At 41.2% G+C, this 26,594-nt stretch overlaps 1 protein-coding gene and 1 long non-coding RNA gene across 2 annotated transcripts in view; one reads left to right on the forward strand and one right to left on the reverse strand.

The window, feature by feature from the left end:
- The window catches only part of LOC140731869 (uncharacterized), a 51,465-nt gene extending 49,493 nt beyond the window's left edge, over positions 1-1,972 (reverse strand). Inside the window, exon 1 of the long non-coding RNA XR_012099928.1 lies at positions 1,799-1,972. This is a non-coding gene — a long non-coding RNA (uncharacterized lncRNA). The remainder of the gene's footprint in view (positions 1-1,798) is intronic.
- Positions 139-26,594, forward strand: part of LOC140731868 (14-3-3 protein gamma-B) — a 55,601-nt gene continuing 29,145 nt past the window's right edge. The window contains exon 1 of the mRNA XM_073053798.1: positions 139-400. Within this exon, the coding sequence (XP_072909899.1) occupies positions 314-400 (87 nt within the window). The 5' untranslated portion in view covers positions 139-313. The remainder of the gene's footprint in view (positions 401-26,594) is intronic.

The following is a 26,594-nucleotide window of genomic DNA, read 5'->3' on the forward strand; positions in this document are numbered from 1 at the left end:
GCGAGTCACTGCAGCGGAGCGGGGCGGGCGGTCAACACTCATTTGCTACTTTGTTTCCAAAAGAGGAAATCCGGGGCGGTCGGAATATGGGCAGTGACGTCGCCGGCGGCGCGGGTGGTGCCTATATATGGGCAGTGACGTCAACGCGGAATGCTGGGGGTGTTCTGTCGGCGCGAGACTGGGAGGCACCGGCTGCGGCAGCGGTGTGAGCGAGGGGCAGCCTGCTGCAGGAATAAAGCAACGCCAATTCCCATTTCCTTCTAGATAAACGTTTTAGTTTATACCTCTTTGTACAAACGCATCCGGTAGAAAAATGGTAGACCGTGAGCAGCTAGTGCAGAAAGCCAGGCTGGCTGAACAAGCCGAACGGTACGACGATATGGCAGCCGCGATGAAATCGGTATGTCTTTGTGAGTTATTTCTCCCCGTTTACCTATTTCGTCTTTTCGCCACTTCCCAATGGAGTTTTATTTTTCTGATCTCCCCCCACCCACACCCCATTCCTCTCCTTTCTCAGCCTTCTTTTATCAGTACCTAACTAGGCGATGCTGCAAGCCGATAACCCGTTTGCAATGAATGAAGCCAGCACGGTGTTTGACATGCAGTTTTTGGGCCCAGGGTGGGAGGTGTCTAACCCAGATATTTTTTTGTTGGTGGGACAGGGCCAGCAAATCACTTAATTCCGGAATATCTAGATTTGTGCCTGAATTCTTAACCTAGTGAATTTGCCATTTGGTCTGTGAAGATGTGAAGTGAATTGTCTTTACACGAGACATTGTGGCTGAGATTAAAGCGATGAAATCTTTGGCCAAGGGGGGAAAAAAAACAACAGAATGCGGATAATGCCGACTGGGCGGTGCCTTTACGAGAAATTTCTCGCCCAAGCCGCTTTCTTCGATTGAGCATCATTGATCAGGTTTCCTACCCGCGGCGTCAGCTGAAATGGATATTTAAAACTGAATGGCGTGGTTTTGCTGACTGGTTTTAAAATAAAGCCTTTAAGCTGCCCCCTTTTTAGTAGTATCTGCAGAGCCTTCCTCTGCCCCGCGTGCATCCGGTGAGGAGGGGGGTGGGGGTGGTGGAGATCGAAATAGAGGCGCTAACTGCAGCTTTAAAAGGCACGTTCTTTGAGTGACTGGAGCTCGCCCGAGTCTGCAACCCTCCGCTCCCGCGATCAACAGGCTCCCTGTCCCACCCCCAGAAGGGTGTATGGTGGGGGTGTCCGAGGGTATTGTTCCCACCCCCTCTCCCTGCCCTCTGGAATGCATCGCTGTCAATCTGCGGGAGGCTCTCCGCTTCTGACAGCGAACAAAGCAAATAACTGGGAGGGGGGGGAACAATTCTGGAATATTCTGCCGGTGTGACACTGCAGGTATCCGACTTTCCCGGTCAAACCTACTACGAGTCATAGTCCCCTCCCTCGAGGTTTTTTTTCCCCGTTTCAGCGCCCGGTGGATTGTGCTGGGCCGGTTACTTGTAAATTAACGGAGGAGACGCGTGTCGTGTTTTTTTGGCTCTGGGAGTGGCGCAGTCCTCGGTCCGCATGCCCGTGTCTTTATTGCACCATTTGTCTCTTGGCTGTGTTAGGTACGCCCATTGAAACCCCTCAGCCGCATTGTCTCTGCAATTTTTTAAGCGAAAGTCACGTTTCATATTGTCGATTTGGAAACGGCAAGCGACCGAATATTATCCATTTTTTAAATCTTTTTGTAAAATATGTTTTTATAGTCCCATGGTGAATTTATTCGGAAAGAGAGCGTCCTATAAATCGATTTGAATCGTAACATGGTCAATTTACCTTATATCCGCCTCTTCGGCATCCATTGATTACCCACGCCCTTTTTCTGCGGTATTGGCGGGGAAAATTTAGGGAGCACTGGTTCTTTCTCTCCTGTGTGGTGCATCCCACGGAAGATTTCTGGGACCCCGCCCAGATTTTAACTTCATCAGTACCAGACACCTCGTGGTCGATTGACACCGTTTAACGAGTGTCTGCCGGTTCAGTCATGAAAGGTGGAGAGAATGCTTTACAGACACCCCCGGGTGAGGGCGGGGTGGGGGGGCAGATTTTTGCATTTAATGCTAACCTTTTATTAATCTGTTTTAACAAAAGTGTCCGTTTTATGTTTTAATTGATAAATTATAAGGGTTTAATAATACACCAAAGGCTTTGTATAAGGGAATTTGCTATATCACCACAACTTTTTAAAAAATACATTTTTAAGAACCTGAATTTCGCATAGCATCTCCCATCACTAGGTGATGTGACTTGGTCAGAAATTGTCATTCTGAGGAAATTAGATTCATATTTCAAAATATATCTTGCATTATTCTATTTGAAATATACGGAATGGCCTAATTCTGCTCCTATATCTTATGGTCTATGTAAATCCATGGTATAATTTGACCATGAGAAAGAAATTAATAGATTAGTTATCAGAACTCCTATAAATGCTCACCTATAAATGAGCTAAACATTTAAGGAGTGGATTGTTTGGCTATCGCTGGCTGGTCATGGGTGTGGCTATGGTGACACGGTTATTGAAAACAAGTTGCATACAGCACACATGATAACATTCATTATCCAGTGAAATAAAAGCGATCAAAACGGGCTCACGCTTTGCAAAACGATAAGCTGAGGAGCAAAGTTTAAAGTATACGTGTACACTGCAGATGTGCAATGAGATCACCTGGTGAATGATAGGGACTCGTCTTGCTCTCCAATTGGAAAGGCATTGGTTACCAAGGAATAATTTGCTTGATGTGGCTGACACCAGACAACGATGGTTTGCTAGTTTATACTGGGTGATGATTTTGCTATTAGTTGTACTTATGTTGAAGACTGCGTAGATGCAGTGTACACATTCAGCAAGGCAGTGTAAATGTTACATTGGACACTGGAATAGCTGTTCTGTTTTTGGTTAGCAGATCAGAATCAGGTTTAATATCACCAACATATGACGTGAAGTTTGTCTTTGCGGCAGCAGTACTATGCAGTAAATAATAGAGGGAAAACACTTACAGCAAGTATTAAATAAATTAATGCAAATCTATAAGTTTTAAAAAGTAGTGATGGGTTCAATGTCCATTCAGAAATCAGAGGGCAGAAGAGAAGAAGCTATTCCTGAATCATTGAGTTGTGTGCCTTTAGGCTCCTGTACTTCCTAATGGTAGCAACGAAAACAGGGTGGTGGGGATCTTAAATGGTGGATGCTGCCTTTTTTTGAGGCATCACTTCTTAAAGTTGCATTGCTTGGCAAAGGTACGAGTAAAATCAGTTACAAATACTTAATTTTATGCTGACTTATTGATACGTTGTAAATATCTTTGGGTTTCACACTTGATAGCAGCATGTCTGAGTCGCAATATCTTTGTCAACACTAATGTTGGCTTTTGATTAGCTGAGTGATAGTCACAAGGCAAAGTGCAGACAAGCCCACTAGCGGTTGGATGAATCACCGTTCGCACACCCTGCTATGAATCACGGTGGAAGTGGGAGGAATATGAGTAGTCTGAAATGGTGATGCCGGCACATCTGGGATTGCAGCTACTTGGCCATTCTATCGTAAAGATTGAAAGATCTTGACAGACCAACGTGGGGGAAAAGATCTGTAAATGTGTTGCCAGTAGTCTCAATACAGGAAGGACTTGATAGGTGAGTCCGCACTTTAGGGGGAAAGAAAATTAGCCTATTTCAGACCAATGGGCTCAGTGTTTGAGAGGAGTAATTTATTTCTAGGTATAGAGTCAGGAAAAGTGATTCAGGGTGACGGACTAGGGAAAGGGGAACCAGAAGTGACTTCTAGGGGAAGATGGAAGGAGATCATATGGTTAAAAAAGGAGCATGTGAGAGTTTGAAATGAGTAAGCAATGACTTGCTGCCTGTTACGCTGCTGCCCGTCAGGGTGGCAATGCCCACCCAGATGTGGAAACATAGTTGTTTCCATAGTTTTTTTTAACCAGTCATGGTTGTTAGCCCTGAGTTGAGCCCCCGAACTTGGTGGACCGGGTTTAGTCTGTCTTCTACCCTTTGACCTGTTTGGTATAGGTGATCTTACCAAGAGCCAAATCATAAAGCCCGGACTCCAGCCAGCATAATTCTCTGGGTCATTGAGACATGCAAGCCTCCAAACTGAGAAGGTTGTGGTCCTCTTGAAGGAATGGCACAAATGAACATGAGTGTAAATGATTACGACAGAACTATGGAGAAGGAAGGAAGGGATATTTGGAAGGTCTGGGAGTGTAAAACCTGTCTGATCTCCATCCTATTTAAGATGCTTGTGCAACTGTTACCAGGCATGTAGTGGAGGTAACTGTCATGGAATACCATAAGTGTAAACAGATCATTCTCCCTGGTGGGAAGCAGGTGCTGAAAGCATAATGCCATTCCTAAATGTAAAATGGAATAGATGGAATTAAGTGCCAGCTAGCTAACTGGCCAACCAGTTTGTTTTGTCCAGGAATGAAGGAAACTCCATGTTTTTTCTGTCTGCTGATGGGTGAAAGATTGATCCCTAGCTGCTCATGTCTTCAAGGTGGCATTTGGTTAGGTCCAGATCACCTAAATGAGGGCAAAAACTGAGACGCACAACCTTAGAGGGAACAAACCCAAGAAAAAAGACAGAAGAGAGGGTGGAACCATAAATATGATTCTTCTATTTTTGGAGTTGATTGCTTAATGAGTTCATCGGAAATATGAGCAAGAGAACACCAAATCCTGCAGCCTGCTCCACAATTCACAACTGACCTTGGCCCAACTTCAAATTTCTGTCCATTCCCTATAACCTTAGATTTTGGGAAGTAGAATTTGTTTCCAGTACGGCCAGTGGGTAACCTGCACTTGTCTCACTGTTTTCTGATGCTCGGCTAGTGTTTTCCACGTGTGTAATAATAAAATGATGTTGCTGCCTTGCTAATTTGCATAATTTGTCCTTTTCAATGAATAGATATGAATGATTGTGTCTCCATGTTAATTGTAGTGACAGATGGCAGGTTTGCAGGGATCTCTTCAGTCATGACAATGGTAGGTGCCTCTGGCTAAACTTAATGTGGTTTGAATATTCCTCATAATGGTCCAAGCTGTTTGAACCACAATGGTGATGTACTTTCCTATGAATGCCTTTTATTGCAAATAAACTAAGGTGTGAATAGCAGCTGACAAATGATTTGTTACATATCTAACTTAAAAAGGACTGTATTTGGGCAACTAATGATCTGTGGGATGGTGGTTGCCAAGATCTGCACCTGGGTAAGGGCTTCCAACCTTATGCCATGGATCAATACCATTAAGCAAGTGGTCCATGAACCCCAGGCTGGGTCCTAAGTACTTATTCAATGGTATATTAGGGCAATGACTACAATCTTTAAGCCAAATTCCTGCTTTCCTTTGAGCTGCTGGGATCAAACCTTGCTTAAGAACGTGATTACACTGACACTCCAGCACAGTTTACTCAGTGACCTTTTTATTGGAGATCTCCATCTTTTCGACTGGCTTTCAGAGTACAATTCTACTTCCTGCTTGTTTACAACCAGAATTATTCCTGGCTTGTTGTTTGACAGCAGCAGGATAGAGCAGAAACCTAAAGTTACCGTAGTTGGGGAATGCGGTGGATTTTGGTGCATTGGCAAACGTCGGAGCCAATATATTTTAGCCCAGTTAAACAGCTGCCCCATTTAGCTGAAGTTTCATGAAAATAGTTAAGTATAAAAAAAGACAGACTAGCATTTGACTGAGAAAGAAATTATGTATTTAAATGAAATGCAGAACAAATTGGAGCAGTAATGTTATTACAGACTGTATTTCTTCCTAATAGTTATCGCAGAGGAATTCATTCATTGCATGCTATTGTGTTCTTTTTGACTGTAAATGAACAAAGTCACCTAACACAAAAAAAATGGACTGCCTTCATACAATGCTTCTGATGATTGTAGCCTCTGAATTGTCATTGTAACATTCAAGATGGTTGTTAACACCTTCAAGTTCTTCATAGTTCCTAACTTAAAGTAGTGAAGTCGTTTCATTTTCACTCTTGACCATTTCTGGCATCTCCAAGCTTCAAACCTCTATGAGCAAAACAGTTCTAAATTCTCTGTTTCATTTTCTTGCCAACTATCAGTGACCAACAAAATCACTGCTTTTTGAACACAAACACACGCAACTAACTTTATTTAAAAGCAGTTCGTTCTAAGCGAAGTGTAGTATAGTGGCCACCCAAATGCATGTGTCTGCTAGTTAGAAACTGGCATCATTTTTCTGTTCCAATTAAGAGGCGTAGTGCCCCAACTTAACAGCAAATCCAGGCTGTTTTCTCAATTAATATTTGTTCTTTAAGCATTGTCCCAAATAAACAGATGGCGCAATTAACTGGAATCCACTATTTCTGAAGTACAAAAGATTTTCAAACACAAGTACAATCTAAAACGATATTTTAATAATTTGCAGAAGTCTGTTGCAGAAACCAAATGCCGAAGAATGAATTTTAGTTCTTTCTGTCATTCCTAACAATCTTGACTACTTAAGGAGCTGATGCCAGTGTGGAACATTGAGGTGGTGGTTACCTGATGTTCTTGCTTAATAACCTATTATCAGCTTAAGTCAACAAAGAATGGCTAACTCATCTAACTGTTATGGGATCTTGCTTCCCACTGCATTGCAACTATGCTTTCAGCCTGATGAGTTCCATCTCACTCATGTTAAGCTGACTGAGGTTTGAGAGTTATGAAAAGGTGCACTATTGATGTTAAGTATTCTGGTGAGAATAAGGAAGAGGAAAGTGTAAAGGAAACAATTGTGGTCAGATTGTTCTTTTAAAAGGAACAAACTGCAGCTAGCTTCTTTGTCCTTTACGATTGTGGGTAATCTGATTACAGAGAGCAGTGGATCCTTTTGAAAGATTTTCTAATGACTTCCTTCTCACGATAGTGTCTGGGAATTTTCCCAAGTTGTTTCTTGGCAGCAGATCTATTTAACCTCTGTTTGAGCTGTAATGTCTCAGCAGAGGTAACGTAAGCAGCATGATGCACTTTCGGGCCTATATCTAGAAAAGGATGAGAGGGTCCAGAGGAGGTTCATGAGAATGATCCTGGGAATAAAAAGGTTGATTTATGAGGAGAGTTTGATGGTTCTGGGCCTGTACTTGCTAGAGCTTAGAAGAATAAGGGAATGTCATTGCCTGCAGCAATTGAAAGGCATAGACAGTGGATGTGGGGCAGGCTGTTTCCAGTAGTGGAGTGTCTAGGACCAGAGAGCATAGCCTCAGAATACAAGGACAGTCCCTTTAGAACAGGGTAAGAAATTCCGAGGATGGTGAGTCTGGAATTCATTGCTCCAGGCAGCTATTGAGGCCAAGTTATTGGGTATATTTAAAGCAGAGCTTGATTTGGATCTTGATTACTAACACCATCAAATGTTACAGGGAAAGGCAAGGAGAATAGGAAAATAAAGCTATGGTTGAATAAAGGCACAAATAAGATGGACTGAATGGCCTAATTCTGCTCCAGGGTCTTATGGGTTTATGATCATCTTTTACATAAGCCAACTAAACCCAGTCTTGGGTAAAACTAAAGGCAGGGAACTTGTATTTAAATATTTAAGGTGCTGTTTAGATTTTCTCTGAGGAGATTGGGGGCAGGAGGCTATTCAGAATCAGGTTTATTATCACTGGCATATGACATGAAATTTGTTAACTTGCAATTGATCCAGCCAGTTTACCATGAGGCTCTGTTAGGAACTGGGTGTGGCTGGACTAATGAGATGGTGAAAGATATTTGGATATTGTGAATGCCTGACCATGCAGCTCCCCAAATGTGAGGGTTTGAGTTCCAAATTTAACCTCGGCAGTGTCATTACACTTTGATTACAGGTAGCATGAAAGCTTATTGTCGGTTAACATATTCATTTCTGAAAATGCAGGGTAAGTCAGCCAGCATATAAAATAAATAGATTCATGTGTTAGGGCATTTCAGCACAAGTTAGTTGTTTCTACTAAAAACTGAATTATTCACTGTCCTAGCCTTTGTAAATGACTCAAGTCATCATTGAACATGATTTTGAGTCTACAATTGCCCCTCCTGAAGGAGATATTTCTTTTAAACATACTCTTGGTTTTAGTTTTAATTCATATGGTGAATGGTGGTTTGTGAGTACGAGTAATCTGATCCTAATCAGATATTTGGAAATGCTTCCAGCATTTAATAATTGTGGGAATGTGGAAGTAATATTTGTTGCATCAGGATACCGCTGCCAGTGCTTGCTTTGTAGTCTGCGACATTTACTTTCTTGAGGTCTTTTGCTTGTAAGTTTGTCTTGTCCAGTACTGTAGCAAAGGCCTAGTGCAAACTTTAAAAGGAGCCTAATGACTTAAATGTCACAGGAAGTTGTGGCAGTGATTTTTGAACGCTACATTAACATTTTGGTTTCGAATACCAAGACGTGGTGGATCAGAGACCTAGCCTTGGATGCTGAATATTTTAGACCGAAGGCCCAGTAGGTGAAGGACAGTTTTGTTCTAACAAGTACCATTTTGTGGCAAAATACAGCGTGTAATACCTTGGATGGGGATTGTTAGTCATGTTGAGTATTTTGAGGTGTGATATAAAGTTCCCTTTTCATCCTTACGTTAGGAACTAAAAAACAAGCTGGGGGTGTATGCTGCATTAATTTCTAATGGCAGAACAGTAATCCATGTTCATCTCTATTACTCTGCGCTGATCAAAGTGGCGAGCAAGATTAAAATTGTGGAGGGTAAGAGCGGTAAATGAACGCCATCTGCCTGTGTTTGACAGGTCTCTCCTTGCTGCTGCCGGTGGGTTCAGGGACAGGTGTTGCCCTGGACAGGACAGGCTCCACTCACTGCACCACTGAACCGGCTCCGAAGCTGTGGACCCACGTTGGGCACTTGGCAGTTCATGTTCCTTGTGTTTTTGTTTACTGTTTCTGCGATTTGATCAAGGTGCTTCAATGCTGAGTTGATGTTGTAGTTGACCCACCTTGCCCCTCACCTGTCAGCATGTACTCCTTTCCCTCCTAACTACCTTATTCTGTCTTTCTCCTTCCCTTCCAGACCTGATGAGGGTCTTGGCCCAAAACATTGAATGTTTATTCCTTCCTCTTAGATGCTGCTGGGCTTGCTCAGTTCCTCCAGCATTTGTGTGTGTCTTCCTGAAGATTTTCAACATCTGCAGAATCTCTTTTGTCTATAGCTACTGTTTGAGTTTTCTTTCATAATCCAAATCATCACTTTGTTTAGCAAGTTACCCGTAATCCAGGTGCATTGTCGATGGAACTTTTTTATTCTGATAAACATGACAGATTTTACACAAGCCATCAGTTGGTTAGGTTGGTCTAGGGTAAAGGAGTTTGAGGCACATCAGAGGTTTCATGAGTATTTCACTTGAGGCAACACCCAAATTGAGTAATGTAGCTGGTCTTAGATTAAAGAATTCAAATACCAGCATTCATGACTGTAAGAATTACAGCCTGTAATCAGTGCCTTTTAATCTAGTTTCCAATAAACTGTTCTAGACATTAAATATTCAACATATGCTCAGGTTGAAGTTTTTGGCATTTAGATGAGTCAAAGTTGGTCTCAATTTTGCTTTCTGATTTTTTTAGTCCTACAGCATGGTCATGAACTAAAACAGAAGGTGGTGTTCAATTATGAATCCTTGTAAAAGGCAAACTGAATGAATCAAACTATGCTGAAGTTACGTCTGGTTATGGTGTCAGTTGTGACTCTGATAGTGCTGTCATCGCCAAGACTGAAAGTCAAGTGTTTGTACCCAATATGGAGCATATGTCCTGGTGGGATCTTAAAGGTACATAGCTCTGACCTGATTATTTGCTAACTCCCTACAGAAATGTTTTTGACATCCAGTTAAGCCTAACTTGCAAGTTGAGCTGCATTCAGATCTGCCCTTGGGTGTTTGTGTTCACTTCAGATTATCTCTGTGTGGAATGAAGAAACCAAGAAGCTAAAGTTAAACAATTCATAATTGTAGCAAGTGCATAATCTGTTTTAGGGTACCGAAACCCAACAGGTGGCTAACACAGATCAAAAGAAAAGGCTGGTATCATAGCTAACAAGGGAGGTAGGCCTGAGGATTGGGAACATTTTAAAAATCAGCAAATAAAGACCAAGCCATTGAAAATGAAAGAAAACAAATATAGAATACAACTATAATCTAGCAAGAATCCAGTGGACTATAAATGCTTCTGTAAATGTGCAAAATGGAAAAGATTAGCAAGCATTACTGTAGATCCCTTAGAGAATGAGACAGGAGGGAGGTGGCGATGGAAAGGGAGAAAAGTTAACGATTAGTCTTTTTAGCGTTAACGAAAAGTTAACGATTAGACCTGAGAAGATCTCAAAGTAGGGGAGGATGACAAATCCAGAGTGCATGAGGAGCAGAGTAAAGTATGCATTAGTAGCACAATATATTAACAAATTAAAATGCTGTTAAGTACCCAGGATCTGATGATATACATATACCGTAGATTCCGGACTACAGAGCGCACCTGATTAAAAGCCGCTGGCTCTAATTTTAGAAATAAAATCAATTTTTTAATTGTAAAGGCCGCACCGGATTTTCGGCCGCAGGTGTCCCACGTTGTAATATGAGATATTTACGCAGAAAGATATTACACGTGAGGATTTTTTAACTTTTAATTAAATCCATATGGTAACAAAAACAAATACATATTGCAAATGCTTTTTTTCGAACCGTGCCCGTAACGCGGCTACTTTTAAATATACGTTGCGTATACTTCTTTACTGAACAACATTCCAATATCTCCTAACGACTGGTAAAAAATATATATACTGCAGCCTACCAGGAAAAGTTATTGATCGCCTTTAACTTAAAAGCAGCGTTTCGCTCCGCTGCTCGACCCCCACCTTTCCGTTTATTCGCAAACGGCGTTTTCCCACAAGACACCGCGAAACCGGGTGTGACGTCATAGCATCCCGCGATGTAGTACAGAAAACAAATATAGTTAAAACTCTTCTAACTTTAACTAGAAAATGAATTACTAAGCGAAAATATTATAAACTAAATAACTGCCATAAGGCAGCACAATGCTTCGAGTGTTTTCCATGTTGATGAGGGTGAGTACAAATGACTGATTTACAATAATTTAATTGTGAAAGTGCGCTTGATTTATCGTACAATTTCATTGGACCTCTGTGAACTACTCATCAATTTTAATGGTCTACTGTTATGAGGCAAAATGTTTACGAGGCGGCATGAAAAAAATCATGTATTAGCCGCTCCGTTTTAAAGGCCGCAAAGTTCAAAGCTGTTCAAAATGTGGGAAAAAAGTAGCGGCTTAAAATCCGGAATCTACGGTAGTTCAGAAAGAGACATGGTTGTCATCTTCCAGAATTCTATGAATTCTCCAACTGATCCTAGAATATTGAATATTTGGCAAATGTAACTCCAGTATTTAAGAAAGACAGAGTTCTGAAGCCGGGACCAGTTATCTTAATGCCAGTTGAAAGGACAGTGCCAGAATCTATTAATAAGGAAGTAGTAGTGTGTTACCTTATAGAAAAAGGGATGGGTCAGAATTGTTTGAGAGGAATCATTTTTGAGCAATGACAGTTTTGAGGTTATAGCCAGCAGAACATTGGTGCACATGGAGGAGACTAGTGCAGATTGAGGAGTGGTTGGAGGACAGAAAACAATAGGAATAAACAGGTTGTTTTTATTATGGAGGTTATTACCTTGGGTGACCTGAAAGTATAATGCAGGAGCTCAGCATTGTTTACAATCTGCATCAGTGATTTGGATGAGGCAGTCAAATTCTATCCATATTTGGTCATGGCCCAAGATTGGGTGCCAGGGTTAATTGTGCTGGATGTATGAGAATTGCAGGGAAGGGATGGCGGTGATAAGAGAGACAGGCTGTTCTGTTGGGTGAGAGGTCATGGCAGGTAGAATGTGATGGAAGATGCAGAACATCTGATTTGGTATGAAAAAAGACACATGATTTTTATTTCGAAGTGGTTAGATTGAAAATTATTGATGTTTGGGAGAGAACCTCGGTGTCATTTTGAACAAATCATTGAAAGTTATCCTGCAGATACAGCAAGAAATTTGAAGGAGCAGGTAATCTTGTACAATATTCACTTAGATCTTGATCCCACCACCTAAACACCGAGAACCAGTCTGGTGTACAGTCTATTCTTGAGACCAAGGAGTTGTAGTGAAGACTTGACAGACTGATGACTGTTTTAACGTATGAGGTTGGCAGTAAGTACAAGGATTTCCTTGATATGACTAGAACCTGTGACAGTCGTTAGGAATGAACAGAAATTTCTCCGTATACAGTGAATTTTTATAGTTCTCGACTTGGGAGCTCCGGCATTTCAATCAGCAAGTTTATTCAGGACCAAGGCATTTTTGCATGTCAAGGAGAGATGGTTTTAATATAGGATGGTGGTCATGATCTAATTAAAGTGTAGAGCAGTCATGAGGGTGTGAGTGGACCTCTGTTAATGTGGGAGATAGGTTTGGTTCATTCAATGTTAAATTCATTGATTTTGGGTATTTGCAGGTTTGAGTTGAGTTCTGAAACACCAGATATTAACAAACTAACCTGTCTAGCAAATGTGATCGATCAGACTTCTCCAATAATTTCAGCCATCTCTGCCAGAACAAAATGTGTAATTTTTTCATATGAATATGTGGATTTGTGGGGCTTGAAGTCCTATGAGCCAAATGGAGGAAATTGGGACTAACTGGGTGGAAACTGGTCAGTATGGATGTGTTGGGCTGCAGAGCCTGCATCCATGTTGTTTTGCTCTGTGACACACTGGCTTGTGAATTGATAACCAGAATAGGAAGATTCAACAGAACGTACTATGGGAAGAGAAGGTTCTTTTAAGGTTGATGTGCAAGTTTACTACAGGATGTCAATTCATTAATGACAAAATGAAATTAGATAAAGGCCTGACGTTTCTGGGGGATTTCAGCTTGGGGAGAGCAGGGTATGGAGAATTGGAGAAGCATGGCTTTAGGCTGGAGAGGGGCATTACTTTTTCACAATGGTTTCTTCAGTACTGGTGTTGTCCTTTGTCTATAATTAGTCACCAGTGTGATCGCTCCAGCTGTAAAGAGCTCGCTTTTGGTTTAAGATGGGAAATGACAGTTTTTTCCCCATTATGCAACAGACATTTACATGTTGACAGCACCTTTTCACTCCGTGCTTACTAAATTTCCAATGAGTTGTGAAGTTGGAGGGAAGGAATCATAACTGGGTTGTTTTTACGTTTGAGATATTTAATAAGTGGGAAGTCGTTGGTTCCAAATGTGCATGGTCACAGTAATAAATTCAAACAACTATAAATCAAGATATACAATTATATAAAGTAGGTCATTTCATTTAGTGTGGAATATGGATTACTTCCCATGGGAAGCTACAGACGTTCTAATCCATTTTTCAGGCCAAAATTGAATCTGTATTTTAATAATTACCTTCTAGCTTTTTCTCTAAAGGGAAGCGTTGTCTTCAGTTCTTCCTCTGTCCTTTCTCTAAGACAGTATTACTGCAGGCTTTTGTTTGTTAAAAGTGCCTTTGATTTGTGTGTCCCAAAAACAGATGCCAGGTATTGCTTAAGCACATATCAGCCAGTACATCTATTCCAAAGTTTCATGAAAATGGAAGGAAGGAGAAGCTTCCTCTATAATCCCTGAGGCTGATTTCATCCATTGATTTTTAAAAAAAAACTAGTCTTCTCTTCTGTCTTTGTTGTTTCATTCCCATTGGAGAAGAGTGAGGTAGACTAATGGTCTGATCAACAATCTAGCAGACAGTTCTGTCTGCATAAAAAGTGCACTACCTTTAGACAGATAAGTGCAAAGTTTTGAATCGGAATCAAGTTTATTATCACTGGCATGTGTCGTGAAATTGTTAGCAGCAGCAATTCAATGAAATACATAATATAGAAGAAGAATTTTTCTTAAAAAGCAGAATTACAAAGAACCAAAATAATACAGGCAGTGAAGTACTGCTCATTGTCGTAATCTAGACTGATACCCAGTTCTTACAGCTTCTCTCTGCATGACAGGCGTGAGGCTTTCACCTGTGCCCTGAGAAAACTAACTGCTTTTATATATACACACACACACACACACACACACACACACACACACACACACACACACACACACACACACACACACACACACACACACACACACACACACACACACACACACACACACACACACACACACACACACACACACACACACACACACACACACACACACACACACACACACACACACACACACACACACACACACACACACACACACACACACACACACACACACACACACACACACACACACACATTCGTGCCATTTCCTGTTGTAAAGGAGAGCAAGGCTTTGTAAATCTGCTATTTGGAGTGATTTGGCGATGCAGATTTTAATTTACTAGGTAACATGGTGACAGCAATGGTCGTTTCCTTAGCTTGCCCTTTGGGATCGAGAATGTCTACTTCATTCTACCTCTGGGTTCTGTGGTACTCAAGGCAAACTCTACTCTAGGTGGGCATAATGTCCTTGATGGGGCATTGGGGGCTACTTTGGGTGGTGGTGGTGGACTCCTGCCATTGCGATGGATTCGATTCCCTTAGTGCTGCTTGCCAATTAGCGTGTTGTGAGTGAGGGATTCTGCCTTGGGTGGTGTATCTTTTGCCGCAGATAGTCCATGAAATGGAGACAGCGCTGCTGGTCTAGGGCCTTGATCTTCACTGTGGCTCCGAATTGAAGATGGAGCTGGTACAATGAGAATGTTGATTTTCATCTGTGTCTCTTTTTGAATGATGGCTCCCAAGAGATTGGAAGAGGTGCATGTTTTCAAGGCTCTTGTCTGGAATTTTTATGGTGGTAGGTGGCATTGCACAGCTGAGGTAGGTTGAAAAGAATGTTGATTTATGATGGTTTTAGTTGTAAGAATCACTCACATTTGCAATGCTTTTGAGCTCTGCCTCTGAATAGGTCGGTATTTAATGGTCATCTCAACACTGCAGTTCAGTGACAGAAGCTGGGTTGAATTTGTTTTTTTTTAATCAGAGATGACAGTTCAAACAACTCAATTGCTTTACTCCACCAGTTGATTGAGGTATAGACTTGCAGCAAGAAACATTGAGATGTGTTGAAGTGATGACTTAGATTTTACACATTTGGATCTCTTATGCTGTCTTTATAATGCACGTGGTGTGGAGAGTTTCAATGGGCATCAAAGTTTAAGAATTCACATTCCTTCTTGACTAATGTTGAAACATTTCAGGTCAAATATAGTCAAGTGTTGCTGATGTTGCTCCCTGCATTGTCCCTTTTTATTTATTTTAAAAAAAAATTTTTTTTAGAAGATCCTGGCAATACCTTTAACTGGTGATAGTTCAGGAGGAGACCCTTTAGTTCCTATGATCAAATTTGTCCCATCTTGAAAGATGGTCACAGTTAATTTGATGTCCCCTAGCATGTTGTCCTCTTCAACAACTTAATGAAGAGCCAGTGAGCCATATAGAGATGAAATATATTAACTGGATCACCAGATGAGCTTTGCGACTCACAAATTTAATCTTCCCTCCTGTCACAGCTGGCATTAATAGTATATGTGGATGAAATGAAGCATTTTCTACTGTAGATAAATTTGAAGTGCAGCATAGTTATGGAGGGATGCCTTTCATCCCCCGTCAATGAGTAGGGTTAAATATCTAATGCTTTCCTGCTTGCATTCTTTTGCTTCTTTGCAAATATCTCCTGATTGTCCTGAATTACATATATAAAAATTTTAAGGTTATTTTTCATGCTTGAAAGCAACTTAAAGTCAAGCTAGTCACATAGAAAAGATGCCTTACTGAAAATTTAGAAAAAGTAGCTTCTACATTTGAGCAATCCATTGGAGTTTAAACCAAGCTTGGTTCAAATATAGAGTTAACTATATTGACAATGGAGCAATACTTACTTATCCATCAGTAGCTCCCATAATCTAGCTTTGATCCTGACCTCTGCTGTCTGTCTGCATGTGACCATGTAGGTTTCCTTTGGGTGCTGAGTTTCCTTGTGTGCAGGTTGGTAGGTTAATCAGCCTGTGTAAATTCTCCCAAGTCTAGATGGGTGCGAGGAGAATCAGAAAGTTGATGGAAATGAATGCAATTTACAGGGAAATAACTGAGGAATGGGGTTGATAAGTGTTCTTGAAGTAGGATGGGCTTCATAGACTTAAATGGCTGCCTTTCGTATGAAAATGAGAAATCTGAAGTGTTTATGTTGAGGACAGTTTGGCTGAGATCAGTTACCCCCAATTGAATTTACTTTATTTCTTACATCCTTCACATACATGAGGAGTAAAAATCTTTACATTACGTCTCCATCTAAATGTGCAATGTGCAATCATAGTGATTTGTAATAATTTATAATGACTAGAACAGTCAATGTAATATAGAGTATACTCAAATCAGTGTGAGTTAATCAGTCTGATGGTCTGGTGGAAGAAGCTGCCCCGGAGCCTGTTGGTCCGGCTTTTATGCTGTGGTCCCGCTTCCCGGATGGTAGCAGCTGGAATAGATTGTGATTGGGATGGCTTGTGTCCCTAATGATACTATGGGCCCCATTTACACACCTGTCCTTGTAATGTGCTGGATCATGGGAAGTTCACAACTGCAGATGCGCTGGGCTGTCCGCACCACTCTCTACAGAACCCTGCGATTAAGGGAAGTACAGTTCCCATGTCGGGCAGTGATGTAGCCAGTCAGGATGCTCTTAATTGTCCCCTGTAGAAAATTCTTAGTATTTGGGGGTACATACTAAACTTCCTCAACCGTCTGAGCTGAAAGAGCGCTGTTGTGCCTTTTTCACCACACAGCTGGTGTGTACAGACCACGTGAGGTCCTCGGTGATGTGGATGCAGAGGAACTTGAAACTGTTTATCCTCTCAACCCCAGATCCATTGATGTCAATAGGATCCATCTTCATTTCTCCTGTAATCCACAATCAGCTCCTTTGTTTTTGCAACATTGAGGGAGACGGTGTTTTCTTGTCATCACTGTGTCAGGGTGATGACTTCTTCCCTGTCAGCCACCTCATTATTGTTTGAGATAAGGCCAGTTAATGTAGTGTTGTCAGCAAATTTAATTAGATTGGAGATATGGTTGGCAATACAGTCATGGGTGGACAGGGAGAAGAGGGGACTCAGTATGCAGCATTGAGGGACTCTTGTATTGAGAGTCAGAGGGTTGGAGGTGAAGGAGCCCACTCTTACAACCTGCTGGCAATCTGACAGGAAGTCCAGGATCCAGCTGCTCAAGGCAGAGGTCTATGAGCTTCTTGTCAAACCTGGATTTCCTGGATTTCTTCTTGTCAAACTATGGTGTTGAATGCTGAACTGTAGTTCAAGAACAGCATTCTCACATAAGCATTCTTTAGATATGTAAGGATGGTTTTTAGAGCAGTGTCTATTGCGTCACCTGTCAATCGGTTGTGTTGGTAGGCAAATTGTGGGGGGTCCAGTTTGGGTGGTAGCAAGCTGCAGATGTAATCCTTGACCAGGCTCTTAAAGCATTTACTTACTATTGAGGTGAGTGCGACAGGATGCCAGTCATTCAGGCATGTTACCCTGGCCTTTTTTGGCATAGGGACAATGGATAATTTGAAGCAGGAGGGCACTCTACACTGGGAGAGGGAAAGATTAAAAATGTCAGTAAGCACCTTTCCAAGTCTGCTCCGAAACTGCAAATTGTGTAAAGTGAGTTCAAGATGCAGACTGCTGAGTGAACAGGAATATGGCAGATGTAATATAGAAAAAGATCAACTGAATACCACAATACAGTGCAGTATTTTAAATAGTGACATTGTGAAAAGTTTCAAAAAAAAAAACCTCTGTCCTTGTATGCCTTTTACTAACTTGGGAGCAAGCCATCAATAATCACTGTCTAGGTTCAAAAAAATATGTGTGATCTCTGGGGTAATGCCTGCTCCAAATCTCAATCAATGAGATGAAATTTGAGGTGTGGGTTGCAGAGGTACCGTGCCCTATAAAAAAGACAGGTTACTGACAGAGCCTGCTCGTCTCAAAGTTCTGTTTAAGTGCACCATGCCTCGATCAAAACAACTTTCAGAGGACCTTTAGAAGAAGAATTGTAGAGATGCATGAAGCTGGAAATGGCTGCAAAAGCATTTCTAAAGACATGAGTGTTCGTCCGTCCACAGTAAGAGAAATTGTCTACAAATGGAGGAAATTCAGTTTTGTTGCTACTCTCCATTGGAGTGGACATCCTGCAAAGATCACAGCAAGAGCACAACTTGCAATGCTGAAGGAGGTGAAAAAGAACCCAAGGGTATCACCAAAAGATAACTATCTCTAGAACTTACTAAAGTCTCTGTTCATGTGTCCACTATGAGAAAAACACTGAGCAAGAATGGTGTTCATAGAAGGACATCATGGAGGTAACCACTGCCCACCAAAAATACAATTGCCTCAAGTCTGCAAAAGACCACCTAGATGTTGCACAACACTTCTGGAACAATGTTCTGTGTGCAAAGGTGAGACAAAAGTTGAACTTTTTAATAGAAGTGCACGCTGCTGTTGAAAGATAAAAGGCACTTCACACCATTTTACAGGATAATGCCAGGGTAGTGGTCTGTCACCTGAAGCTTAATAGAAGTTGGATGATGCAACAAGACAATGATAAGAAGCACAAGTAACTCAACAGTAGAATGGTTTAAAAATAAGAAAATTTGTGCTTTGGAGTTGTCAAATCCAAGTCCAGACCTTAACCCAATTGAGAAGCTGTGGTGTGACCTGATGAGGGTTGTTCATACAAGGTATCCCAGAAATGTTGATGAACTGAAACCATATTGAGTGGGAGGAATAGTCTAAAATTCCTCGCCATTGTGCAGGTCTGATCAACAGCTATGGGAAATGTTCTGTGGAGGTTATTGCTGCCAAAGAGGGTTCTACCTGTTATACAAGGGTTCACATACTTTTTCCAGCCTGGACTATGAATGGTTAAACAATGTGTTCAATAAAGACATGAAAAGTACTATTGTTTGTGTTACTAGTTTAGGCAGATTGTGTTTGTTTATTAATGTGACTTGGATGAAGATCGGTCCACATCTTAGTACTGTAGATTCCGGACTACAGAGCGCACCTGATTAAAAGCCGCTGGCTCTAATTTTAGAAATAAAATCAATTTTTTACTTGTACAGGCCGCACCGGATTTTAGGCCGCACCGGATTTTCGGCCGCAGGTGTCCCACGTTGTAATATGAGATATTTACACAGAAAGATATTACACGTGAGGATTTTTTAACTTTTAATTAAATCCATATGGTAACATAAACAAATACATATTGCAAATGCTTTTTTTCGAACCGTGCCTGTAACGCGGCTACTTTTAAATATACGTTGCGTATACTTCTTTACTGAACAACATTCCAATATCTCCTAACGACTGGTAAAAAATATATACCTTAGATTCCGGATTTTAAGCCGCTACTTTTTTCCCACATTTTGAACAGCTTTGAACTTTGCGGCCAATAATCCGAAGCGGCTAATGCATGGTTTTTTTCATGCCGCCTCGTAAACATTTTGCCTCGTAACAGTAGACCAATAAAATTGATGAGTAGTTCAGAGGTCCAATGAAATTGTACGATAAATCAAGCGCACTTTCACAATTAAATTATTGTAAATCAGTCATTTGTACTCACCCTCATCAACATGGAAAACACTCGAAGCATTGTGCTGCCTAGTTAGTTTAAACTATATTTGTTTTCTGTACTACATCGCGGGATGCTATGACGTCACACCTGGTTTCGCGGTGTCTTGTGGGAAAATGCCGGTTTGCGATGAAACGGGACGGAGGGGGGGAGCGCATTACGCGAGCGGCTTTGGATCTGAGCGAACGCTGCTTTTAAATGCCGTTTGCGATGAAACGGGACGGAGGGGGGGGGAGCGCATTACGCGAGCGGCTTTGGATCCGAGCGAACGCTGCTTTTAAATGCCGTTTGCGATGAAACGGGACGGAGGGGGGGAGCGCATTACGCGAGCGGCTTTGGATCTGAGCGAACTCTGCTTTTAAGTTAAAGGCAATCAATAACTTTTCCTGGTAGGCTGCAATATATATATTTTTTTACCAGTCGTTAGGAGATATTGGAATGTTGTTCAGTAAAGAAGTATACGCAACGTATATTTAAAAGTAGCCGCGTACGGGCACGGTTCGAAAAAAAGCATTTGCAATATGTATTTGTTTTTGTTACCATATGGATTTAATTAAAAGTTAAAAAAATCCTCACGTGTAATATCTTTCTGTGTAAATATCTCATATTACAACGTGGGACACCTGCGGCCGAAAATCCGGTGCGGCCTAAAATCCGGTGCGGCCTTTACAATTAAAAAAATGATTTTATTTCTAAAATTAGAGCCAGCGGCTTAAAATCAGGTGCGCTCTGTAGTCCGGAATCTACGGTATACTGCAGCCTACCAGGAAAAGTTATTGATCGCCTTTAACTTAAAAGCAGCGTTTTCGCTCCGCCGCTCGCCCCCCTCCTTCCCGTTTATCGCAAACCGGTATCCCACAAGACGCGGCGAAACCGGGTGTGACGTCATAGCATCCCGCGATGTAGTACAGAAAACAAATATAGTTAAAACAGTTCTAACTTTAACTAACAAATGAATTACTAAGCGAAAATATTATAAACTAAATAACTGCCATAAAGGCAGCACAATGCTTTTCTTCGAGTGTTTTCCATGTTGATGAGGGTGAGTACAAATGACTGATTTACAATAATTTAATTGTGAAAGTGCGCTTGATTTATCGTACAATTTCATTGGACCTCTGTGAACTACTCATCAATTTTATTGGTCTACTGTTACGAGGCAAAATGTTTTTGGCGGCATGAAAAAAAACCATGTATTAGCCGCTTCGTATTAAAGGCCGCAGAGTTCAAAGCTGTTCAAAATGTGGGAAAAAAGTAGCGGCTTAAAATCTGGAATCTACGGTAATTAATGCAGAAAACAAGGTTTTATAAACTTTATAAAAGGGTTCATAAACTTATAACAACTGTATGTAAATACATGTATATAATATGACTGCCACTGTAAGGGACCCTGGTATATTTATAGTTTTGGTCTCCTTACCAATGAAAAATAGTATACTTATCATTCAGCGTGCCGCAATGATATTATTGAAATTTACATCGTCTCCCCTGCTGGTGTCCAGGACCACAGTTCACACAGTATTGGTAGGTGATCCTTTGCTATGTGTTGTGGATCTTTGGGATTTTAAATCTGTGCTGTGGAGGTCAGTCAGAATGGATCAATAGATCGGGATATTGGGGTAGTGCAGCAACCTTGCCCTGAGGTAGATCTTTTTGAACAGGAGAGTAACTTTCAGCAGTTAAGTGACACAATCTGTAACCAGTCTTTGTTCTTCCATACAATGCATGGTTTCTATTTCACTTTCTGCAGTGTTTTTAATGGATGTTGGAGATTAGGCTTCACTCATTGCACGGGCTCTCTGAGTTCTCTTTCCACATTTAGTCTGACAATTGTTACTACTTGTGTCTCAGGAAGATATAGAAAAACTCGTCCATGCATTTATTTTTAGTAGGCTTGACCATTGTAATGGTGTATTCATAGATCTGTGTTTTTAAAAAAAAATCGCTAAGCTGTAGTTCATTCAGAAGACCAAGAAATTAGAACATACCGCTCCAGTTCTCAGATAACTACACTGGCTTCCTGTCCGTCAAAGGATTGGCTTTAGAATACTGCTACTGGTTTATAAAGGACTGAATGGTCTGCGGCCAAAGTACATCTCCGAACTCCTACTGCATTATGAACCTTTCTGAGCTCTCAGGTCGTCCGGGGTGGGTCTGCTTACTGTCTCCAGGGTCAAAACTAAACATGGTGAAACAGCTTTTCGTTACTATGCTTCACATATCTGGAATAAACTTTCAGTGGCTTTGAAGTCTGCCTGAACTTTAAGCTCTTTTAAATTGAGGCTTAAAACTTAAATTTTTGCTGTAGATTTTAATTAGAATCTTATGCACTGTAACCTCTACCTATTTTTTGTGATTTTATTCTCTTGTATATTGTCTAAAATTTGATGTTTTTTTCTTTTATGTATAGCACTCTGAACCTCGTGTTTGAAAGTACTGTACAAATAAACTTCTATATTATATGCAAACCTGCATCACATACAATTATAATACTACACAAGATATCCATGGCTACAGATTTGTTGCTTTATGGCAAATGTTGATTTGAATCTTCAGCTATCTTGCCATTACAGAATGAACTTTTTTTGAAAGGAAATAATCAAATAATGAGTTTAATTTGTCCTTTGTACTGCAGAAGCCCAAGTCCTGATTTGATTTCATCTGCATGGTGCTCTCTGGTTATAAAGATATCGTTTCATTCCTAAATGCTTGCTTGCAACCAGTGCTTGTTCTTTGTTCTGGTTGGGGGATGGGAGACTTTAAAACATTTTAACCTATGAACCTGAAGACTGCAGATATTTCAGACTGGCACTTGTGTAATATGAGAGTGCTGCATGCTTAAAAAGCTTTCAGATGAAAGCAGACAGGGCCTCAATGTTTAACATAAGGTCCCATAAGCTGTGTTTTTAAGAGAAGCAGAAGGTATCTTGGGTGTCTTGGGGGAATATGATTATCCTACATCCAGCAGCACTAAAATAGATTGTTTATCCATTGCAATATCATTTGTGGGTGCTTTTTCTACACAAATTAGGTTCAACGATAATGTGCTCCATTGGCTGTAAAGCTCATGACATCCCAAGGTTGAGGTGCTAATTTGTGCAAGTCTTTATATGGTTCAGTGTTTTGTATTTGACACTTCCGTGCCCTTCTCACTGTCAAGTACAAAATTAGGGCAGCATTAGTGCCACAGCTAGTTCAACAGGTGCTTCAGTGTCAGGGACCTAGCTTCAGCCCTGACCCCTGCTGTCTGTGGAATTTGCACGTTCTCCCTGTGACACCCTGTTACCCCCCCCCCCCCCCCCCCCCCCATTTGGGCTGATGGGTATATTGGCTGCTGCAAGTTGCCCCTAGTGATAGAAACTGGAAGGGTAGTTGACAGGATGGTGATAAGAAAAAAGAAATAAGTTAATGTAAGATGGGGCATTTAGGGAGATGTGATCAGATGGGTAATATAGAGATATGGATCATGTGCAGGCAGACAGGATCAAATAGTCAGCACAGATCGCAGAGCCTGATCCAGTGCTCTGAGGTCCAGATTAATTTGTATCATGAAAAGTGAGACTGTTCACAGTATCCCACGGTACCCTGCTGAGAACTGCCTTCCAGTAATAAAACCAGGCATTGACCAATACCTTTTGCTTTGTTTTTGAGCCAATTTTAGATCCAACTCACCTCTCCTTTAGATCCCATGGATTGTTAGTGTTTTACCAGCCCGCTATGTGTCAGATTCTTGTTAAAAGTCCTTCAGAAATCCATGTAGACTGCATTTCCTTTATGGACCCTTGTGTTACTTCTGCAAAAATGTGCAATTAAAAATTGCATACAAAGGCTTTCTAATCCATGCCTTCCTAAAACTAAGTCTGCACTGTCCCTTATTTCTATAATTTGCCAATATTTAAAGTTAAATGGCAAATAAGTACAAAGTTCATACTTTTTTAAGCAGTGATATAATGTTATCAGTCGTCCAATTCTCTGGTGACATCCCATAGCCAGGAAGGATTGGAAGTTGTGGCCAGCTTTTGTTATTTCCGCTCCTCGCCTGTGATAGATCTTGAGGTTCATGATTTATGCTTTCAGCAGCATGGGCTCCGTCATACTTCCTGTTACAATGTGAAACTTTCAACGTTTTGCTCTTGGCTTCTGCAGAAAGATCAGCTTCCCCCCTTCTGAATGACGCCTGCAAAATATTCATTATGAACTTTGCCATACTGTCCATGTACACTTGTTTGTTACTGGCTCCTTGTCTTTTTTAGTTATCCCTCTTGATTATTTTGTTCTCACTAATCACTTTTGTTTTTTCCTATTAATATACTTTGCGCTTATTTTTAACTCTTATAATTTCTATATTGGCTTTTTGCTGTGCTAAGCTCTTGGTTCCTTTTGAGTTTTTTCTTTATCATACAGTATAGATTTTGCTGTCTTTAACCTTGTTGAGTATTTCCCATTGTTCTGAGGACAGTTACATTCAAGTAGGTTCTTCCATTCCACATTGAGCTTAATCACTCTGTGGTCTTTACCCTATTTTAGAATCTTCATTTCCATTGTTATCTTTATCTGAAGCCATGCCATTGATTATTGTCCAATGTCCCCCTGCACTCTATCTTGCCTGAAAACTATACAGCCAGATTTCTGACCACCTTTAAGAAGTCTTTTTAAAATCAGTCTTTCAGTGCTATTAGCTCATCTGCCCAGTTCATTAAGCTTATTGCATTTGGGTGTTTGGCCATTAATCATGCCCGGACCTTTTTTGTAAACTTGTTTGATCTGCCTTCCAAAGTTTCATGAATTTGCTACCTTTTATATTCATTTCAATATGAATCTATGCTCGGCTTCCCATCCCCTTTGGAGTGAGACTAAACTCCCTCCATCAGGTGCCATGCCTAGTTTGAGCTCTGACTGCCTTGGCCCTCACTCCTGTTTCGGGTCAAGTGGATCAATTCATTGGTGTTCATTTCCAGTTCTCTGGCTGCTGTCTCCATCATTTGTCTTTGTCTTCCTCTTGCTTTCTTCCCTTCAATTTTTCCCATAATTACCGTGCATCCTAACTCTTTCCTAATCACATGTCCAATGAAGTTACGTTGCCTTTTCATGATCTCATACATTCTCTTTTTGTGCTTGCTCTGTTCATGACATCCTCGTTAGATATTTGTTTTGTCCATGATAATTTTTGCATCCTCGAAAACCACATCTCTGTTGCAATTCGTTTCCTCATGTTACTAGATACTGTCCAACATTCTGAGCCATATAACATGACTGGATAAGCGTAACATTATATAAAAAAAAGAGTCATCTTGGGAATCAAAATTGGTAGTGGAAACATCAATAATTTCAGATATGTGGATGACACTGTTAATTGCAAGTATGGAGAAAGAGCTACAAAACTTGATATAGTTGTTGAAGAAAGTGCAAAAATGGGTTTATCTATCAATTGCAAAAAGGCAATGTATGGTGATATCTGAAAAGGAAGGAGAATCCTATCTGCAGGCTGAGAATAAACGGGGAAGACAGAAAACAAGTACAGAACCTTTGCTACTTAGGAAGCTGGGAGACATCAGATGGCAGGTGTGACATGGGCATCAAAAGAAGAATAGGGATGGCAAAAAGACACCTTTATGAGAGTGAAGAGTATACTGACCAACACTAAACTAGGCATGACAACCCGCCTCAGAGTACCGAAACTCCCTCCAACAGCGCAATTAACCCAGCAGCAATATTCTTACAGGCAGTTTTCTCTAAAGGTTCAGCCTGTTTGTGCTTCCCCAGAACTGGTCCCAGTATCCCAAGTGGTTAAAGGCCTCCCTACTGCAACTTCACTTTACTTCCTCATTGACCCAGTGCAATTGTTCTGTGGTCTGTATGTTCTGCCACTTGAGATTGTAAGTCATTGAGGTCTTGTTTCCTAACTCATCTGCCTGCAGGACCTCATACACTGCTATTGGAATGTAGACCAAGACCTCCTTCCTTCCAGAATGTTACTCATTTCTGCTTAGTGATATCCTTGACCCTGGCACCAAGGAGGTAGCACACCATCCTGGTATCATCTGTGACTGCAGAAGCAGCTGCCTGCTCGCCTAATAATAGAATCCCTGTAACTAATACTTTAGAATGTTTGCCTTGCTGCAGGGCTGAGTCACCCGTGGTGTCTACTTTCCCAGGTGAATCCTCTTCTCCCGGTATTTGAAGCTGAATACTAGTTGAAGTGCAGACATCTGTCAAAGGTCGTCTCTTTTGTCTCCAACTCACTCCCTAATCGGGCTCTCTCCTTAGTTTCTCCTCAGTACAATCTCCGAAGCTCAAATGTAATTACTCTTCACTCTGGCAGCACTACAAACATTACGACTGGCATAAACTGTAAACATAGTAAGCTGTACAGTCCAATATGTTGCAGATGATGGTTGGTGAGGGAAGGGGAAAATGCCATACATACCTGTGTCCTGGGCAGAGGGGTGAACAGAATAATTTGTGTAGAAATAGGATCAGGCTGACTATCTCGATCTGTCCGCTCCATCAATAAGATCATGCTGGAGACGTATGGGTCAGGCAGCATTTATGTGGGGGGGGGGGGGGGAATAATTAATGATCCTTTACTGGGAATCTTTGTTGGGGTGGCACAGTACTGTAGTGGTTAGCACATTGCTTTATAGTACCAGCAACCTGGGTTCAATTCCCTTAGCTGCGTTTAAGGAGTTTGTCCCTTCTCCCCGTGACCGCATGGGTTTCCTCCGGGTACTCTGGTTTCCTCCCAAAGTCCAAAGACTTGGTGGTTGGTAGGTTAATTGGTCCACGGTTAGGCTCATGTTAAATTGGTGGGTTGCTGGAAGGGCATGTTCCGCACGATATCTCGTGTTTAAAAAGAAA

This window comes from Hemitrygon akajei, chromosome 8 (assembly GCF_048418815.1).
Source record: "Hemitrygon akajei chromosome 8, sHemAka1.3, whole genome shotgun sequence".
NCBI classification, from domain to species: domain Eukaryota; kingdom Metazoa; phylum Chordata; class Chondrichthyes; order Myliobatiformes; family Dasyatidae; genus Hemitrygon; species Hemitrygon akajei.